Genomic DNA, 18573 nt, shown 5'->3' on the forward strand with positions numbered 1-18573 from the left:
CATTTATTGACTACTAATTGCCAAAAATCGAAGTTCTGAAGTCTACATGAGTCACGTGATGTGCAAGCAATATTGGACTTCCGTTGTCGCGACTCTCATCAGACGGCTCTGGTTACCAGGTGTCAATTTGTTGTCATCGGCCAATCAGTGTCCAGTTGAACGGGTTGGGTAACCTATCAGGTTCTAAGAGGGGTGGGACTAGACCGAGAGAACGAAAACAGAACGAACGTAACGAGTGAGTCGCGAGTGAACCGTTGTGCGATGTGTCGCGCGGTCTGTAAGTTCATTAAGCCCCGCGGAGTGACCGCATTCCACCCAAGTCGAGTGGGTGTGTTGTGCTCCACCCAAAACGGGAGAGTGAGCCGCGTTTGGAGAGTTTCCAGTCGGTAACGCTGCTACATAAGCGTAAACACTGGCGGCAAACCAGGCCACGTGTGGACTGTTGTCAGCCACCCAGCTGTGGCTGTCGCGGGACCCGGAGAAGACCGCCGAGCGTCGGACACCTGACACACCTGCCGCCGCAGTACAGGTGCTCGGAGCTGGCTGCGCATGGAGCCAGCCTCAGGACCCCCAGCTGACCGCGGGTCAAGAGGGCTCGGACCGGCTGTCACGACCAACTCTCTGCCACTGCCATGGAACAAGTGAGTACAGACACAGTTGTCCACCTGAGGTGCACAAATGAGCTCCAACACCGCGCCGACATGAAGTTGATCAGATCAGGGTTGGTAACTCGTGTGTTGTTATGAAAACTTTTCCACAACTCATTTGTCTTTTAAAGAGGGTTATGTTTTCTTTTTTGTTTTCACTTTGTAAATGCTATTTGTACAGAGTCACAAAAACCCAGGGTGATTTTATTTTTATACTTTTATTTGATTATATTTGGGTTGTTAGGCAAATCTTTCAATCCACTGTGTTCGCACGGTTATTCATGTTAAAGGGGCAGTGCGCGATTTTTAATCCAATACACTTTTTGTTTTAATTCAGCAAATATTTCCTCGCGGTCCACTAGCTGTCGCTTCTGTGTGTAAGCAATTAAGTAAGTAAGTAAGTTATAATGTGATTTATGGTTTAAGATATGGGCTATAGTTTTGTGTCATGCATGGGAGTTAAAGCTCACAGTAACAGTTTAGCTCTTCAACAAGTTCACTGGGCCTCTGCACCCTACAGTCAGAGTCATGCACCTGACATGGTAACTGTAGACAAATCCAGAAATTCCATATTTTCCTAGCTCTCACCAATTCACCTCCACCTGCAAAAGGTGTGTACAAGATCCCGTGTGAAAGTTGGAATGGAGTGAGTGGGCTTCGTGAAGGGTCAAAATTCAAGCTTGTAGCTTGTGACTTTAATGTCACAAGCTCCCTCTGTCAGACGTCGTGAAAATCTCCTTGTTGAAAATAATTCTGCGCTACAGCTGTGAATACACTAAATATCTACTTTTAAATTATATTTGTACAAAACATGCACAACATATATTTGAATTGCAAAACTATGTGCCATTCTCACATGCACACAAAGGGTGATATACAACTACAGGCTGTGACATTATTTGAGAGCATCAAGTATCGATAGCCCTTATTTGACTCCACATTAAAACCTTTCAGTTGCTAACATAAACAGACAAATCATAGCAGTCCTTCCTTGTGTTGTCACATAATATTTATGACGGCCCTGTGGTGAAAGCAGCAGAGACTCAGGTGTAGCATCTGTCTCAGCCTTACAGGTCGACATCCGCTGCCTCGGGTGTTCAGCTCAGTATTCTCATGCCATGTATCCGGACCACAACGAGTCAGTGCAACAGGAAACACAAAGGACACAGTTCTCCACCTGCGAACAACATTTTCATTCTGCTAATTGTTATAGTGAGCACTCTCATTCGGTTTGAGCCAACATGGCTGACAGATGGTGCATCACCCCCTCAATGAGTCCTGAGAGTGACTGCTATTCTGTAATAGGATGAGCCAACTGTTTGAAATGAACGGGATAATCATGCCACGGAGTCGTTCAGCGGTGCTCTGATTGTAATGACTTAGAGTAAAGCAGAAAAATGCTGATATTAAATACTTGGTTTGTGAAAGTCAGACGGAGAATAGAGCGGAGTTGTCCCAGTTGTATCTTTGCTGTTCAAAAATAGACCGCTTGCCCTCAAATACAAAGGCAGAGGACAACCATGCAGGATTCAAGTGCTTTTTCAAAGTAAGCTGTTGCTAAAGCCATAAATCCACAAATAAGTCTGAGCAAAATGGACTATAATTAGTTTCTAAAGGCAGTGTTGTGTTGTAACAAGCTACACAGCATAAGGTGTCATCATTCCTGTTTTAGGAAAAAGTGCAGTACTAATCTACCACGTTTGAATACCAGATTGATCTTGAAGTTATAAACAGCACATAGCATTTTACAATACAGGTTCTGACAAGCATTAAACCAAGAGCTGAGAGGACCACATTCAACAATGTCGCCTGACACCAAACGTTTCCTTCCACATTCCAGTGCGTGACGCGCAGGACTCACAGGAAACGATGCATGTGTGCAGTGGAAGTATGCAGAGGGCAGAGTGTGCTGGTGATACCTAAAATGTTGGCGTTGTGTATGGGTATTTACCTATCTTTATAGCTAATGTTATTGTTGTGTGGTGTTTGCTTTTGCTGTTGCACTTTCCTGACCTGTTTGTGAGCTGCGATCGGTCTTATCGACAAAATCTGTTGAAAATTCTGTAATTATCAGATGCCTTGTTGAAGCCAACGCATATTAATAATTCCTGTTTGATTCAACATGCTGTACAGTACAGTCCACTTGCACAAATGCCCCTATAATTGTGATGTACAGTACACTGAAGCTATGACTCATCTTTATCCTGACGAAATCGTGACAGCAAAGGCTGGACTCAGGAACACTGCATCTGTGGCCCTTCACTGACACTGACTCAAAGACAAACCGAGTGACCCCAAGTTTTAATCAACACTTGCGATAGTCTCAGCAAAACACAAACACCACACAGTATCCTTTGTATATCCCGGCTTTTGAAGAGGGCTGTGTTATTTCATAGGGAAGTTCTGTTATTTTGTCCACCTAATGATAAGGGTTTCATGTAAAATAATTGAGTTACCCACTTCTTTGGACAGGACATGCATAGTAGAAATGCGTATTCTGATTTATGAACATAAAAGGAGGGTGCATATCAACTGAATTCCAGAGGTATAACAGAGAAGTTCCAAAACAAATGAGTAATATGGTAACAAAACTATTACCTTGATACTTAATAGAGTAACTGAAAGTTAAAATAGAAAGAGCATGCCCACTTACATGATGCTGCTGTCCCACAGGGCACAGTAAGGGTGCATTGTTCCCTGGAAGACAAGAAATAAAAAAAAGGTAAATTATGATGACAATTGATCAACATTATCAACAGCATCATTTTAACTGAACTGCATATTTGACCTTCTATGTAGATCTTTTGGAAATGTGTTTCATGGTCCACATAGAAACCATAAATTGGAGTGTGTATTTCACCAACGCTATCACACACACACATGCCCGTTTGTTGACCCGTTCAGACTTACAGTACATGCACTTTATATCCCTGATGAATAACAAGGTCTGGATCATAAATGGGATTGTCCTCATAATTATCTAACTTGCAAATTAATTATCGAGCCAATTAACCATCATCATGTACTGGCTGATAGGAGTGCTGTGTGTGCGGTGGTCACTCTCATAGCACATTCAGTCAACTGATAATCCTAACCCCACCCAAAAAAAATCTTTATGCAGCAAATAGAGAGGGAAGCTTTTTTCTAATCAGGTAAAATGCAATATTCATTTGTAAAAAAACGAAAAAAAAATTCTTCATCTTTATTTGCTGATCTGTATGAAGACCACTGTTAGTGTGATTAGAAGGACAGAATGACTGTGGTGCTTACGTTTGCCAGGTGAGCCAGTTCAACCTCCAGGTGGGACTCGGTGACCTTGGGCTCAGGTCTCACAGTCACAGCGATGACCTTTGAGTTCACAACTGTGTGGTTCCTGAGTCAAACAGAGGCCCCACAAAAAATTAGAAAACCAATCTTAATTTCTTCATCTAATCAACATTCCTCATTCTGAAACAATGTGCTAAAGCAGAGGCTCCTCTTTGATATATAAGCTTAACTTTCTCGGCCTGTTGTACATCCCTATAAATGCTACATTCATTTTATGGATATAGGGATGAACACCATACAACATTCCCAGTGTTCATAGCCTTAACCCTGATGGTACTTCAAACACCTCAAGACTCATTTTCTGCTCTGTGAAGCAGCATTAACACTTAGGGATTAGATTAAGACTTATGTGGGATCTAGTCTATAAGGAACTCCGGTATTAAAACCTGATTTGGCGTCTGAGAAGATTTTGTGCACATATTTTGAATTTAAAGTTCTTCCCTGCCCACTAATCTAATTATTGGGCAGGGAAGAACTTGCAAGTTCAAGTTCTTCAAATTAATTTCTAAACTAGCAGAGTACTAGTCTATGGCTTTTTTTTCCTCTAGTGCAGCTTATGTTGAGCTCTAACCCATATATCACACAAGCTGCTATATAGGATTTGCAAGGTGTTTAAAAAAGGCTTGCCTGAACTTCAAGATGTTTTTTTTTTTGTATCCTACGCTTTTAAAATCTGCCTTTATAGTCCTGTTAAAAAAAACAACACACATCTCCAGCTATTGTGTGATTGACAGATTATTATTTTTATTAGAAGCATAAATCCATGAGGACTTCCCACTAGGAAGAAAACTGTCAACCACACAAAGGAAGTGGAGGTGAAACTGCAGCAGCCCGTTGTCCTACCAGCGCCGCTCGCTTTTTTTGTATGCTATAAGTCAGTCAGTTTTCTGGGTTTATTCTAAAATAGAAATCAATGGAGCAAACAGGGGAGTTCCTTAGTTCTCCACTCTTAAGTGCACCAAGACACTTTTGACATTCACTTTTCTTATTTGAAACATCACAATCTTAAAATCTGGCAAACGGATGATCAATTTATCCTCCAGCTAATCTAGAGAGAGTGCGCCTCGGTGTCTCATTATGAGCTGCTGCTGCTCCGCCTATGATTGATGGGCTGGCCGGTCCTGGAATATCCGATCTGTCCTTGGGATGTTTGTGACAGGGACCTGTTGATTGTGGTCTGACACGCGGTGGTGGTCTGGGACGTCCCACTGCTTTTTTCCAGTCACTAAAGTCAACTTTAATTCTCTACATATTCCATGTTTCACTTAAGAGACAGTTAACTAGTTGTGTTATCGACACAAAAACCCTCATTTGAGTTTGACACTAAATGCATCGTTAGCAGTGATGACTCATATGTTTGAAGTGATGTCAAATAGAATGACATCTTAGAATAGAGCCTATAACAGTAGCAGCACAGAAATTAGACTTTCTCTTTCTTCCTGTGTGAAACTTTTCATTTCATGAACAAATGAAGGAAACACGCTGGGCATTGCCTGTTTTTAAACTTGATCTACTCCATATAAAAATGGACACCTGCTGCGTCCAAAAGATTAAATCTGTTTCATAAGTTTTTTGCTAGCAAACCAGATATGGAAATGTGCTGCTCTTACTTTGGTGAAGGCAGCATGAGTCCAAGAGTTTTGTAAAGAACTGTTCCCAAAATGAAGACTGGGGATCCTTCCATATCTAAAGGAGAAAAGTGAACATTTTTATACAAGTGGATCTTGTTGCCAGATTTTGTTATATATATATAAAAAATTCATTCTGTACATATTTAATACTATAATGTTTTCAATTCCAATAACATGACAGGTTTTTTTTTAATTTTATGGCAGTCGTAATTAAGAGCATCACTTGGCTTATGTAAACCTCCTAATTTGTATGTCCAAAACAGTATCTGCCAAAGACACTTTAGGAAATTCTTTTTGGGGAGGAGACAAAAAGTACTTTTTGCAGCTTTTTGCAAAAGACTTTGTTGACTCTTACACTGTCCAAATGAGAGTGGCTCAGATTAGGGCACGTGGCACAGATTTCTAATCAATCCCTTGTTTTGTTATCTTTGATAAATTGCGGATAAGACTGATTACACCAATTAACCAAATTGTCTGGCTCCGGATTGCAATATACTGTGGCAACTGGCACCGTTTGAAAGGATGCTAAAAATGCTGAGTCGATTGGATAAGCTTAGGCAAGCAAACCGGCTTTGTTCAGAGGCTTGTTCCATTATTTCACTTCCCCAAAACAAGGGGTTGTATAGCATAAGGTGTTCTGAGAATATATTTCGAAGATCAATGTGTCTGTGGAAAGTCATATTGTTTTTCAGTTTTCAGACAAAGCAATTCAACAAAAATCATTTGGGGTTTGCTGCGATGTCAAGATATTCATTTTCCGTTGCTCAGCAGTGGCCCCTGAATCCATCATCGTGTATTTGCTATGCATTCATCTCACATTTCCGCAACATCTTCCCTCTGCAGACTCTAGAAATGTTACTGTTGACTTTAAAAAGAAGAAAACTTTACATGTATATCACACGACAAATAAGACAACACAGAGTGCTGAAGAAAGATGTGTCTGGCTGTCTGTGTGAAATATATTCCATCACATACCTGCTGACTGGGAAACAAAAAGGCCCTTTGGGATGACCACTTTATCTTCAGAATTCCTGGCCCAGTCAACCATTCCTTTACGACCCTTCATGGGGAAGTTGATGTCAGTCATTACAGACACTGCTGGAAGTCTCTGGATGCTGGCCACTGCAGATTTCAAACAAACAAAGTAATGAAGAAATATGGATGATCAATATACTTTGGAGTAGTTATGCATTAGTAGATTGTCTCACTGAGAATCACCCTGCATACATCCCAAAAGGCTGTAATGAAAAAATTATCCTTCACAGGAGGAGTTTTTCTATTTTAGGCCACAGTTCACATGTGAATTATAAAGTTTCTTTTTTGTATCTCCATGTCAAAGCTCACTTAAAAAATGATTAAAATATATATATTGCCCTTTAATATTTGTGTCTTGACTGTAAACTTAAACAAAATTGTGTTCATTTATCCATCTAGTCTGGTATTATGCATCCATTTACACATTTACCACAAGGAAAATCAAAGATACCCCTGGCACATGACAACTTGTAGAATGGTAATCTCCTCAATCACCGTTTCCGTTCCTCACCTCCCTGCTGAGGTGCAATGAAAGGCCAGTCGGCACAACGACATCCCAGGATACCCAGGATCAACTGAAACGCCCTCTGCATTACAAGGGGAGGATACAGCTTCTCTGTTCTCTACCCGGTATCACATCCGGTCCCAGTCAGGTGCTGCTTCAGAGAGAGGCATCTGAGGCTAATCCTACCATTGATGCAAAAGCTCCATTGTTCCTTGGGCTCTGTCAGTAATGTATTTTGACACTTGGAGAATCTCCACGTTTGAGTGAAATCTGTGACGGTGAAGGTGTGTCTGGTGTGTCTGGGATGATCCAGCTGTGGGCATGAAATCGCCCAGCGCCACAGAGGCCTGTTCACAGCACCAGATGTTGGGAGCAGCAGTGGCTTATGCATGTGCGCGCGCGCGCGTGTGTGTGTGTGTGTGTGTTGTTAGCTTTAGTCACAAGGCACACTGTGAAACACAACAGGGTGCAGGGAAGACTATCTTTCAGGGTTCGGGTAATGCTGCAGGTAAATGGGGCTTTGCACTTGCCTGATGGGACGAGAAGGCATAAATAAAGCAATCGTTTTGAATAGTGATGCTTCTGTAGACCGCCTCAGTGAAGGAATTATAGCAATGGTTACTACATCTGGATGTGTAAAAGAGAGATTCAGCATTAAGCCGCCCGTCAAAGTCAGAGACAATAAACATTTTGCACAAAAAATAAATCAATAAGCGTTTGCAGCTCATTTGTGTGTGATTAGAATTAATCACTATTAATGTCAAAATATCCTCTCGACCATGAAGTGTGGGCTCACAATAGACATCCAGGAGAAAAAAATGTCAAAAGTGAATGATGTGTTCCACCTTCAAAGTGGTGTTTAATTTAATTTCTAACATGTCCCAGGCTTCACTTTGTCCTCCAAGTGTTTGCTTGCGAGGCGAGAGAATAAGTTGCTGGAGTGCTCAGCCTTTTGCAATCAAGGTTATTTGACTAAAAGTAGGAGGACAGAGGACGATGCACTGGTGACAGCCAGTATTTATCTAGGTGTCAAGAGGCTGCCATAAATTAGTGACGAAATGATGCAGCAATATCTTACTCAGCCAGATGCTGTCCACTTGGATTCGACCGATGGATCCAGAAGACTTTCCATTCCTTTAATCAAAAGAGCCACGCCACACGGCCCTGTGGTATGAGCTGAAATGACTGTTTGGCTGATGACTAAAGACTGTGCTGCGTCCAGGGGTAAAAAGATTTCACTGAAAACACTGCAATTTATTTCTTAGTCATGTGACTGTTGGTATATGACTCATTTTCCAAATACACAATACAATGTGAGAAATAAAACCAAAAATACAACTTTTTAATTTTGTACCTGTACTTAGAAAATGTAATACATGATAAATATAAAACACACAGTCCTTTCTCCTTACAAGACCTTCATATTTTCCACCAGCAGCAAGTGAGCTTCTGGATGATTCTAGCCGGAGGCAGCTCATTACTGCAACATCTTCAAATAACTGCTCAAAAGCCGAATAACCCCTCGGCCCCTGTGCTAGGATTTCCCCCAAATCTTCTTGAGAAGTCTGCCTGCCTCAGTTCTTGTAACGCCAAAATGATAATGATGCTGTCCTTCAAGAATTATTTCCTTAAAAAATTGATGGAAAATATTGTGGTCATTCCGAAACAATTTTTTTTTCTCCAGATCACTTAATGTATAAACATTACATGAACTCTAAATCTTTCTCATGGCAAAAAGAAACTGTGTAGAATCTATGTTCAGTCATTATCAGTTATTTTTTTTCTGTGAGCTAATGAAGAAAAAGAAACCCTCTCAATACACATTCAGATTGGCGATGGGGTACTTTTTTGTGGTGTCCTAGGATGTGTCAATTTTGACTATTCTGAATTAGTCTTGAGTAACAGAACCTGTCTGCTTTAAAACAAGTTCTAAGTCTTTAAGCAGCTTAAAGTAATTAAGAGGGTGCATGAAATAATAAGGAAGACTTTCAGTTACACACCTTGAGAGCTTTATGAGGCAAGAGGACAGATGGCCTTAATGCCTTTGATGGTCACATGCACTTTCTATTATATAGCCATATAATAAAACAGAGTGAATGAGTGAACAATTCAACCCGTTAAAGTGTGTCTGCAAGTGTTTGACATCTATACATACAAAATATGTCAGAGTTGTTAATGCATTCTGGTTTCCCTGGAGGCTTAAATAGCAACAGAGTTGGACTTTTCTTATTATATCCTCATTAGGGTAATCACATCCATTTGTGACAAGATGTTGGTGCACTGTGTTAAGTTTTTATGTTTCTTTAAGTAAAATATGTTTTTGCAAAAAATGAAAATAGAACATGCAATAACTCCAGTAACGTAATTCAAGAAGGAGCCATTAGAGCTTTCTTTACGAAGGACACACTGTTGAGTTGCATCACTGCCCCATGTTTAGCTAACAATTTTCTGCTGTATCACGCCTAATGGATGGACACAGTTTAATCCATAGTTCCACAGAATTGAGCGTCGGATTAATACAACTAGAGTCAAGTCTTTCCTAGTCAGGTTTGACTATGCAAAATGCACTGCGTTGCAAAGAATTTTGTACGGATCAAGCTTGAACACATAACTGACAATTTAGAGTCAGTTTCACAGAACAGATTCCATATAGTCCATAAAGCAGGGGTCATGTGTGAATGCTTTTTTTGAGCATAAAGTGGAGGCAGCGGCAGAGAGATTGGACGACCACCATTAAGCCAAACTGGAGGGAGTAAATATTCTAATGTCTGTGAAGGGAAGTCATTAATGCTCTGCATTGTGAAATGCATTCAAGCCTTATTTCCAAGTGTCCATTAGTTAATTTGCCTCTCACATTGTTTCATAATGGCAGTTTGATGGGTGCATTCATCGCAGCATGTTTGCTATGCTTTTTCCTGGGGGCTACCTACAGTATTAATCATTATGCAAATCATAAACAATAAAGAGCAACTGAGTTCAAGGCTCGCTAGAAGTGGGTCAAATGTTTGCTATTGTAAAGAATGCATGGAAGAAGCCTCACTCCGTCAGAGGAATTGCCTACAAGCACAGCTGTACATGCTCACATTCACTCGCATGAATAAATCAAGACTGCAGTTCTATTATCCCATTCCAGTAAGACACCATTTACAGCCTAGTAAGGAATGCAATGTCACTGAGACCTCAGATCATCCAAGAGGCTGCGCGACAGAAGCTAAAAGAACCCATGAGAACATTACGGAGGAGAAATATTGCTCAAAGACTCTTACCCAGAGACTTATATAATCTGGACCACAATCAGTGGTGCGGGAAAAGTGTGTGCAGGCCCATTACAGCTTCAAAAAATAACTTGAAATTTCGCTTCCAATTTAATCTCCTTCTTTCAAGACACTGACTAGATTTTTTCCCATAGCTGTTAATCTCGCAAGTATTAGTATTAGGGCCTTTCAAGAGAAACAAAAAATCAGAGATTTTGAAACATAATGTTGCAACATAACAAGAATAAAGTTGCAAATGAAAAAAAAGATCTAATATTTCAAGAAAAATGGAAATAAAAAATATTTCTTTAGAATGGACATGAAGTATTTTTGAAACCTTTAATAAAATAATACTCCACGCTCCTCATTTTACTGGCTGATCATGTGATGACATGTAGCGTAAAATTATGTTTAATTCTCGTAATATGACCTTTTCTCATAAAATTATTTATGTATTGTTAAAATTCCAACTTCATTCTTGTAATAATTACTTTTTTCTCCTATAATTATGCAATATTTGGCATTCTTTCTCATAATGTGATTTTTTTCTTGTAATATATCGCTTTTATTATTGTAGTATCACATCTTTATTCTCGAAATCTACTGTTTCGTACGATTGTTGGGTCATTTTCTGTGGTTTGTAAATGTGCTATCTAAAGAAAAGTGACTTCATTTGACTCTGCATAATAAGAGCTCGTATATGGGGTTCTTACACTGCATGCTTTTAATACTGGATAGGGTGTTAAGTGTTTTCATAGGAATTTTGCACATTAATACCACAATCTTAGTTTTAATTTACATTATTGACTTGCTGTAATTTGACTCCCCCTCGCCACGCGCCATTTATCCTACATTAATGATAGTGGGGAAAATTGACACAAGGAGTGAGCAGAGCACAGGGATTGTGTGTCCATGTCAGGCAGAAATAAATGGTAAAACAAGGTCAGGGAGCAAAAGTGGGCTTAGTCTTACCCAAGTTCCCGGTCATCAAATAGGCATTGTGGAAATCCTTCATGCCCAATCCAACGATGTGAATGAATTCCTCTATGACCTGCATGAGCTCCACAGCTCCCGGGTAGATCTGAACAAGATAAATGAAAACACAAAAAGACACTTTCAATTTCAACATTGCCTGCATGGCTTCACCAACGCAGCAGTCGGAGGGTATCACCGGAGGGCCAGAAGTGTGGAGCATGAAATGAAACCAGGAAAAGAAAGCAAACAAAATAGCATGCAAACTTATTCAAAACAAACCATGGATAAAAGTAGAAATTCTATTGTTAAAACAAGTTGTAAAGAACATGAAAACCAGAAATTAAATATTGTTTATTTACCTACTTTTGATAGCTGAATAAAAACTGAAGCCATAATTAATAAATAAAAAAAATGGAATAGGGATATTTTTTTTGTCCACATAATTCTATAATCAAAAAAAAATAAAAATAATGATGATCATCTTAAAGTTATATATTTAACAGACACTGTAGCTTGTTGGCTTCTCTTTTAAAAGGCTCTGCCAAGTCAAGAGTGATCGCCTGTGCTCATCTGCTGCTTTGTGGGCATCAGTGCTCAGTGAGAGAATGCCGAGGCAGGAATTCAGCACCACGGACAGCTCCACGGCTCGACCAGCGACACTGCTGGTCCGTCAGCTCTCTCCTCCAGGTCAATAAACCGAAGGCACACTAATCCAATAACTGACCTTCAGAACAACTGGGCCGCTGTCCTCGCTGCCAGTCTCATGGTGATGACTCAGATCTAACAAGGGGCTTTGATTTACTGGGCAACATTTTTTTCCAACATTGAGTGGATATTGTTAAAAAAAGAAAAAAAAACAGACACATTCGATATGTTCACAAACTAACAGCTAGAAAGAACAATGCTGTAATGTATTTCATAATGTCTGTCAGAAAAATGTGGCATGTTACATAAACATTATTGCAGGACTCAACCAAATGTGTTGGCACACAATGATAATGTCAGGCAATTAGAAAAGCCTTTGAGTGGCATTTAGCAATCAACACCTCACTCAGCGCTTGATATTCAACAAACACCTGGAGCAGGTATTCCTCTCCTCGGTGACACCTTGACCTCCGCGTATTCGCACATGCCTCTACATGTGCTGCAAAGCCGGGGCAAGCAGATCCGTGCTACTGAAGTTGAGAGCCTCTGACACAGCAGAGTGAAAGCCATAGTGGGAGAGAAAAGCACATCACGTCGCCCCTTCCGGCATGTCTGACGCACAGTGCAGTCATGCTCATTCTGCTGGTCTCCATGGCAACCACAGAGATGTGAAGGCAGCGGAGGGAAATGGCTGCAGTGGAGGTTGTGTAGACAGAGCTCTTCCTTTCCTTGCCATGGTAACAGTGACAGGAGGTGAATATATAGTGATCCCTCTGCACAGAGCCAACTCTGCAGCCAGTAAAACCTCATAGTGAGCTGTTTCATCCAAGCGTTTTTGAATGTCCACATACACGCAGCGTGTGGGTGCCGAGGAAACTCGGCACAGAGCGCTCATTAATGCAAGAAAAGCCTGCAAGTGAGAGAGGAAAAAAAGAAAGAAGAGAACTGTGAAGTCCAAGCGTCTTCTGGTGAAATAAGACGACATTGCTTCGCCGGGGTCCACTAAGTGGGGTGCCAGAAGTGAAGCAGCACTCCTTAGAAAGGCACATTAATAACTACAGAAATAATTACCAACGTCAACTAGCTCTTCTGGGTGTTCAATCATGGACATAGTATCTTCCATTTTTATATTTTTTCTCTCGTCCGTCTGCGTCGATCTCTGACGTGTTCTCGCGGATGAAACCGCTCGTTTGTGGGCTCCTCTCACCGACAACCTGTCTTTGGGACCTGCCAAACGGAGGCTGCATTGAGTAAACACCTAATTACTGCCTGTAGAGACAGAGACAGCCGGGACTGGCACTGTTGGCAGAGTTTGAACCGCCCCGCGTCTCCCTTACCATCTTAGCACAAGTCAGACATGGAGAGACGACGACAAAAAAAAAGGAAATGTGATTGATTTCAAGACTCAGGTCTTGTGTCAGTGCAGGTGATACCTAATTTTAAGTCAATGTAGCAGCAGAGGCGACAACAGAGCAGATGCCCTCTGCTGACTTGCCGTCATCACAGATGGTATCTCTGTCAGAGTCTGGATGTGCATGATTCCGGGACTCAGGTTGTCTCGGACACCAGTGTCAGTCTGGAAAACGAGAGTTGCCACCTCTCGGGCTGAGAAATGTGTCCAATGGGGGACGCAGCCAGAAGCCAATCTCCACGGATAACCACACCGTCGAGAAAATGTACTCTTCTGCACTCCGATTTTGATCTACAGTACATAACTGCGGTGCTGCCTTCTGTCGCCCCTACATTTGTACTGAATACTGGGACCATGTTTTTTTTCATCGTTCTGCTCTTCGATATGATGGAGCTGCTCACAATGTCAGAGAAAGACATACAGGGAATAAGCAATAAGACTCTCAGCTGTTGTGGTGCAGGCAATAAAATGCCTCAACTGTTTGTCCTTATGATATAATTCATCTTAATTAATGGACTTTATCGAGCTGGTTGTCATGATTTGTATGAGCTGGGTGAAAACAATGAGTCTGCTGGAGGAAATGAGTCCTGCAGTGGTGATGCTTGGACAGTGACTGTGGCACTGCTGCTGCCACCAAGTGGAGGTCTAAGGAACTGGCTTTCCAACAGATGTCACTCCCACTAAATGACCTTTAACAATGATACGTGTAGGTAAAACATGATATCAAAATCAACCTGGTTCTCTGTAATCTCTGCTGTTCAGATGGAGCAACTGCAAACGAGCTTAAAGATGTTTTTTTGAGGCACACAGCACTCATTCATGCAGAAACCTGAATTATTTACCATGCCCACTGCGAGATGCTTACCTTCTGTGCATCTTCCCATTTCTCCTTATTTTCCTCCTCCAAGAGGTTGCTGATGATTTGAAAGAAGTTCTGTGGAGACGATGAAAGGGAAAATACATAACGCGCCCACACACAAGTACTACAGGCACTGCAGCAAGATGCTTTTTTAAACCCCGAGACATAAACACTGTGCACTCAGAGATTACTTTTATGGATGATTTACTGACATTTCTGATCGCAGGAAATCAGCGATTCCTGTCGGGGAATAATGACGTTCCCCCGCAGGGCGCACCAGCAACAGGAAATTTGCCGCTGCGACCGCGATGGTGAATGATTAGAGGAAAGATGGAATGTGCGTTTCAGCTCAAAATACACCTTGAACCCTTTTGCAGCATGCAGCAAACACTTAGTGCTAGAGGAGAGAAGCACACGCTGCAATCGGGAGAAGGAAAAAAAAAGAGAAGAAGATGAAAGGGAATGTTTGAGCAGCTGTGTGGATTGTCTTTTTCCAGCAGCAGAAAACGGGGGCTGCTTGGGGTGCATGCCTGCAGTAGTAATAGGACCCCTGTCTGATCTTTAGCCTTGTTATTACGTCTGGTCTACAATGTGCCTGAGGGAGTGGCTCTCTCTCTTGACACAGGCTATCTTGTTTTCTACTTGAATGCTTATGCTCCCTCTGGTGGTAATGTGCCCACTTTAACACTGCATTAGCGCAGAGACACGTGGAGGGGGTGGGCTGGCTGGCTGGCTGACTGCTCTCCTGTCTGCCCACACACACTATCGAGCTCTCATAATAACCAGAGACAGGATGCTCTCCTCATCTCATAGATTTCCTAAGGTGGAGAAATGGCTGAATGGGGCCCGGGGTTGTCCAGCCGTGGCCGGCACATTTGGCTTTTATTCCTGCAGAATATTAGCAGCAGACCGTGCACCTTTACATCCCCGTAAATGTGCAGAACACCAGCAGGAAACTGAACGAAAAGAACATCCCTGACATTTTGTGGTCCAAATATCACTGAGCTTCAGAAGTGTGTAATTAAGTGAGTTGAACATTTTTGGTGAATTAATTATCTCCATCCTAACCTGAAGAACAAGCTGTGTATGCCAATTAAGTCCCATCACATTCAAAATACGTCGAAGCTCAAAGAGTGGTGTGTTTGGCATCACCGAACTTGATATCACTGTAGAATACCTAGTTTTTGTTATTTTAGTTGAAAATTCTTCCCCTCTCCTTCGAACCAGGATATCTTTATAACACCAAACAATATGTTTTTTTTTCTTTTCATTTTCAATATACCTAAAAGGCCTGTTAGGATTTAAATTCAACCAACAGAACTTTCACGTTATTAAAAGCAGAAATCAGTTTTACTTCCATACAGAAAATGGCTGATGTGTACTATTACTCACATCTCTGTGCAGAAAACGGCAAACAGAATAAGCTTGATACAGTAACAAAGCAAGATTAGAAATTCCCATAAGAACCATAATGGAGAATTAGGGTTTTTTCATTAACACCCATACAAATATTTAATCCTTTGTTACCATCACATGGATTCCCATTTAGCCGACTCTAAAGGAACAGCATGAACCACACACATGGCAAGGAATACACGCACGCACATACAGACACAAAAAGGGCAGCATACTTGCACAAATATGCCTTGGAGTGTTGTCTTTCAAAATGACACAGCTCTGAGGACATAAATGATCTTATTGGCGATGGGGGTGGTGCTTTAGCTATAATCTCCATCATCCTATTGACATAGAGAGGATCAAGACGGCAGCCAACTCCAACATGAGATGAAGCAGTCTAGGATGAGATGGCTTGATACAATAGAGGCATGGGATGCGTTTTTCCAGCCTTTTGTGCTGTTTCAGACTTAACATTCGCATTATACAGTTGATCATTTTGTCAAAATAGAAAGCCCCTATGAATACATAGAAAGATCCACGTCTATGTTGAAATCAAACCAAACGTCCACTCACTTGCACATCATCGGATGACGGCTCATAGCTGGCCCTCTTGAAGGTCTCCGTCACATTGCGAAGGATCTCCACAGAAGACAGCAGGTCACCAGCGTAGAAGTTCCTCCTCTGGGTGAGGTCCAGAAGGTTCTTCGTGACCTGGGACATCCCATCCCCTGCCAGCATCCTCTGGCCCTTCGCGAGGTGCCCCTGAACCTCCAAAAACAGGAGAACACAAAACTTGAGCCATCGGTGTCCTCAGCAGGTTTCTTTTTCTCTCTCTCGCTCTCTCTCTCTCTCTTTTTTTTTGCAAGAAACCCACTAAGCTTCACATTTGGAGTAAACGGAGTGAAGAAAATCAGGAAGAAAGACCCTTCTCTCTAAGGCCCTCCCTGTGACATGTATATCTAAGCCGGGCCGGAATGTATTCTGCCTCACGGATGTTTGGAAATGAAGCAGTCTGAATAAAAGAGTGAACTGGAGCAGAAGACTCGCATTTAGGCAGAAATTGCACAGTAAAATGACATTTCACATCATTGCACGCGGGTTTATGTGCATAAATACACGTTCACAGGTGCAGTGCCATATATGTGCTATCTCAGCTGTTCTGAATTATTCCGTTCTTCACAGTGATGGAGGGTTATCAAGATTGCCTATTCTAATAGAGGTGCCACCGTGTTTCCCAGATAAGCGCGCTCACACACTAAAGCAAATGTACAATTTTTTTTAAAAACTGTATTAAAATATCGTCTCTCTATCTATCTCCTTTATGGTACAATGCTTGTTCTGAATGAACGAAAATATAGCAATTTATTGTAGCAGATGCTATTTAAAATGCATTGTGTGTGTTATAGGAATAACACTTCATTTGATGCTTACAAACAAAAGTACAACAAGTCCGATATGCTTCTTACAGTATCAACAATAATTGCTATTTGCTTCTTCTACTCATTTGGTATCGGAGATTGCACACAGATGAGAAGATGCCAGAAGAACACTAAATCAAACGGTTTAAATGACCAGACTGTGACCATTCATTGCGAATAGAAAAATGGCAAAATCAGTGTTGTAATTTGCTCCACTATCGAAAGTGGTTAATCTTTGTGTGATGAAACCGGTGGGGGGGGGTTGGACACGCGGGAGGTAGTTTATGATGCATTGGAAACAGAGGCAGTAAGAGGAAGCTGACTTTGCACCTACTGATTGCTGCAAGTATCTGAATTCGTTTGTTATGCATCGAGCATAGCTGGGCTGCTCCCAGAAGGCCATACCACGGTGATCCAAAGAGCAGCGTCGACTCGTGGTGCCTGCAGAGGAGAAGGGAGACAGTGACAGATTTGGAAAAGGAGACGGGGTGAGGGAGGGATGAGAGGGGAGATGAGGATGCAGGCATGGAGAGAGTGTCGAGTCGGAGGGTGGGGTGGGATTAAGACCAAAGGAGAGCCCAAAGAAAAGCAGATGGAAGTGGTGAGGTTGTGGGGAGTTGATACAGGAGGAGCGGAAGGACAAAAAAAGCAAGACAGAAATATTAATTATTTTCATGAGACTTTCTGTTGCCCATCAGTCATCGTCAAAATGTGATATTGCCCTATAGTGAGAGGGAGAGAGAGGATGCTGGAAGGGAAGTGCTGCAGTATTATCCAGAATTGCTTTTATACTATATAAGCAACAGACACGGGCTTTTAATACACCGTATGTGCTGCATTGATACAAGTTACTGCGGCTCACTCAAGTGCTCGGCTGCGATAGCTGTCAGGCATTTAAACAGTGATCCCGAAATAGCAAAACCCACCCAATATCCATACACAATCCCCGTACACTTCCTACGTCGGCGTCCAACATCTCTTCCCTGCTGTCGACCTGCTGGAGTGCACTTCACACATCAACCCGCCGCTCCAACACAGGTGCTTGACATCCAAAGGAAAAACTCCCACAGCACAAAACATTTCCCCTGGCATATGTGCTTCACATAAACTCATCGCTACGTCTTGTTCGCTGCCTCGCTCTCGCTCTCTTCTACACACTAACACACACACACACACGGAGACAGAGAGCGATCAAAACCACACCTCCTACGCCCACCCTCTCCACCTCTACTACCTGGTGATATTCACTTAAAGCCATGAGTGCATATATGCCAGGAGCGTCCATGCAGCACCATGAGACAAACCCAGAGGGCAACAGGAGAGGCCCACTGTTTTACGCTGCGCCGAGCATTCGTCTTCCTCCGAGCTTGCTTCACCTGGGAGGTTTCATTTACCTTCATATAATGCACACCCCTTTTGTTAAGGACATCTGCACTCAAAAGAATATTTTCACATTTTTATTTCGATC

The 18573-nt window shown here is 41.9% G+C and overlaps 1 protein-coding gene across 6 annotated transcripts in view; it reads right to left on the reverse strand.

Moving 5' to 3' along the window:
• Window positions 1-18573, reverse strand: part of adgrb3 (adhesion G protein-coupled receptor B3) — a 111261-nt gene that overhangs the window by 31105 nt on the left and 61583 nt on the right. For 5 of the 6 annotated variants that reach the window (XM_047335191.1, XM_047335189.1, XM_047335190.1 and 2 more), the window contains 8 exons: window positions 17440-17546; window positions 16261-16455; window positions 14296-14364; window positions 11372-11480; window positions 6581-6727; window positions 5585-5660; window positions 3918-4020; window positions 3301-3344 (listed from right to left, as the gene is read on the reverse strand). In XM_047335191.1, coding sequence (XP_047191147.1) covers window positions 3301-3344; window positions 3918-4020; window positions 5585-5660; window positions 6581-6727; window positions 11372-11480; window positions 14296-14364; window positions 16261-16455; window positions 17440-17546 — 850 coding nt within the window. The remainder of the gene's footprint in view (window positions 1-3300; window positions 3345-3917; window positions 4021-5584; window positions 5661-6580; window positions 6728-11371; window positions 11481-14295; window positions 14365-16260; window positions 16456-17439; window positions 17547-18573) is intronic. The other variant, XM_035605487.2, reaches the window with a different exon arrangement.

Source organism: Scophthalmus maximus, chromosome 10 (assembly GCF_022379125.1).
Source record: "Scophthalmus maximus strain ysfricsl-2021 chromosome 10, ASM2237912v1, whole genome shotgun sequence".
Classification (NCBI taxonomy): domain Eukaryota; kingdom Metazoa; phylum Chordata; class Actinopteri; order Pleuronectiformes; family Scophthalmidae; genus Scophthalmus; species Scophthalmus maximus.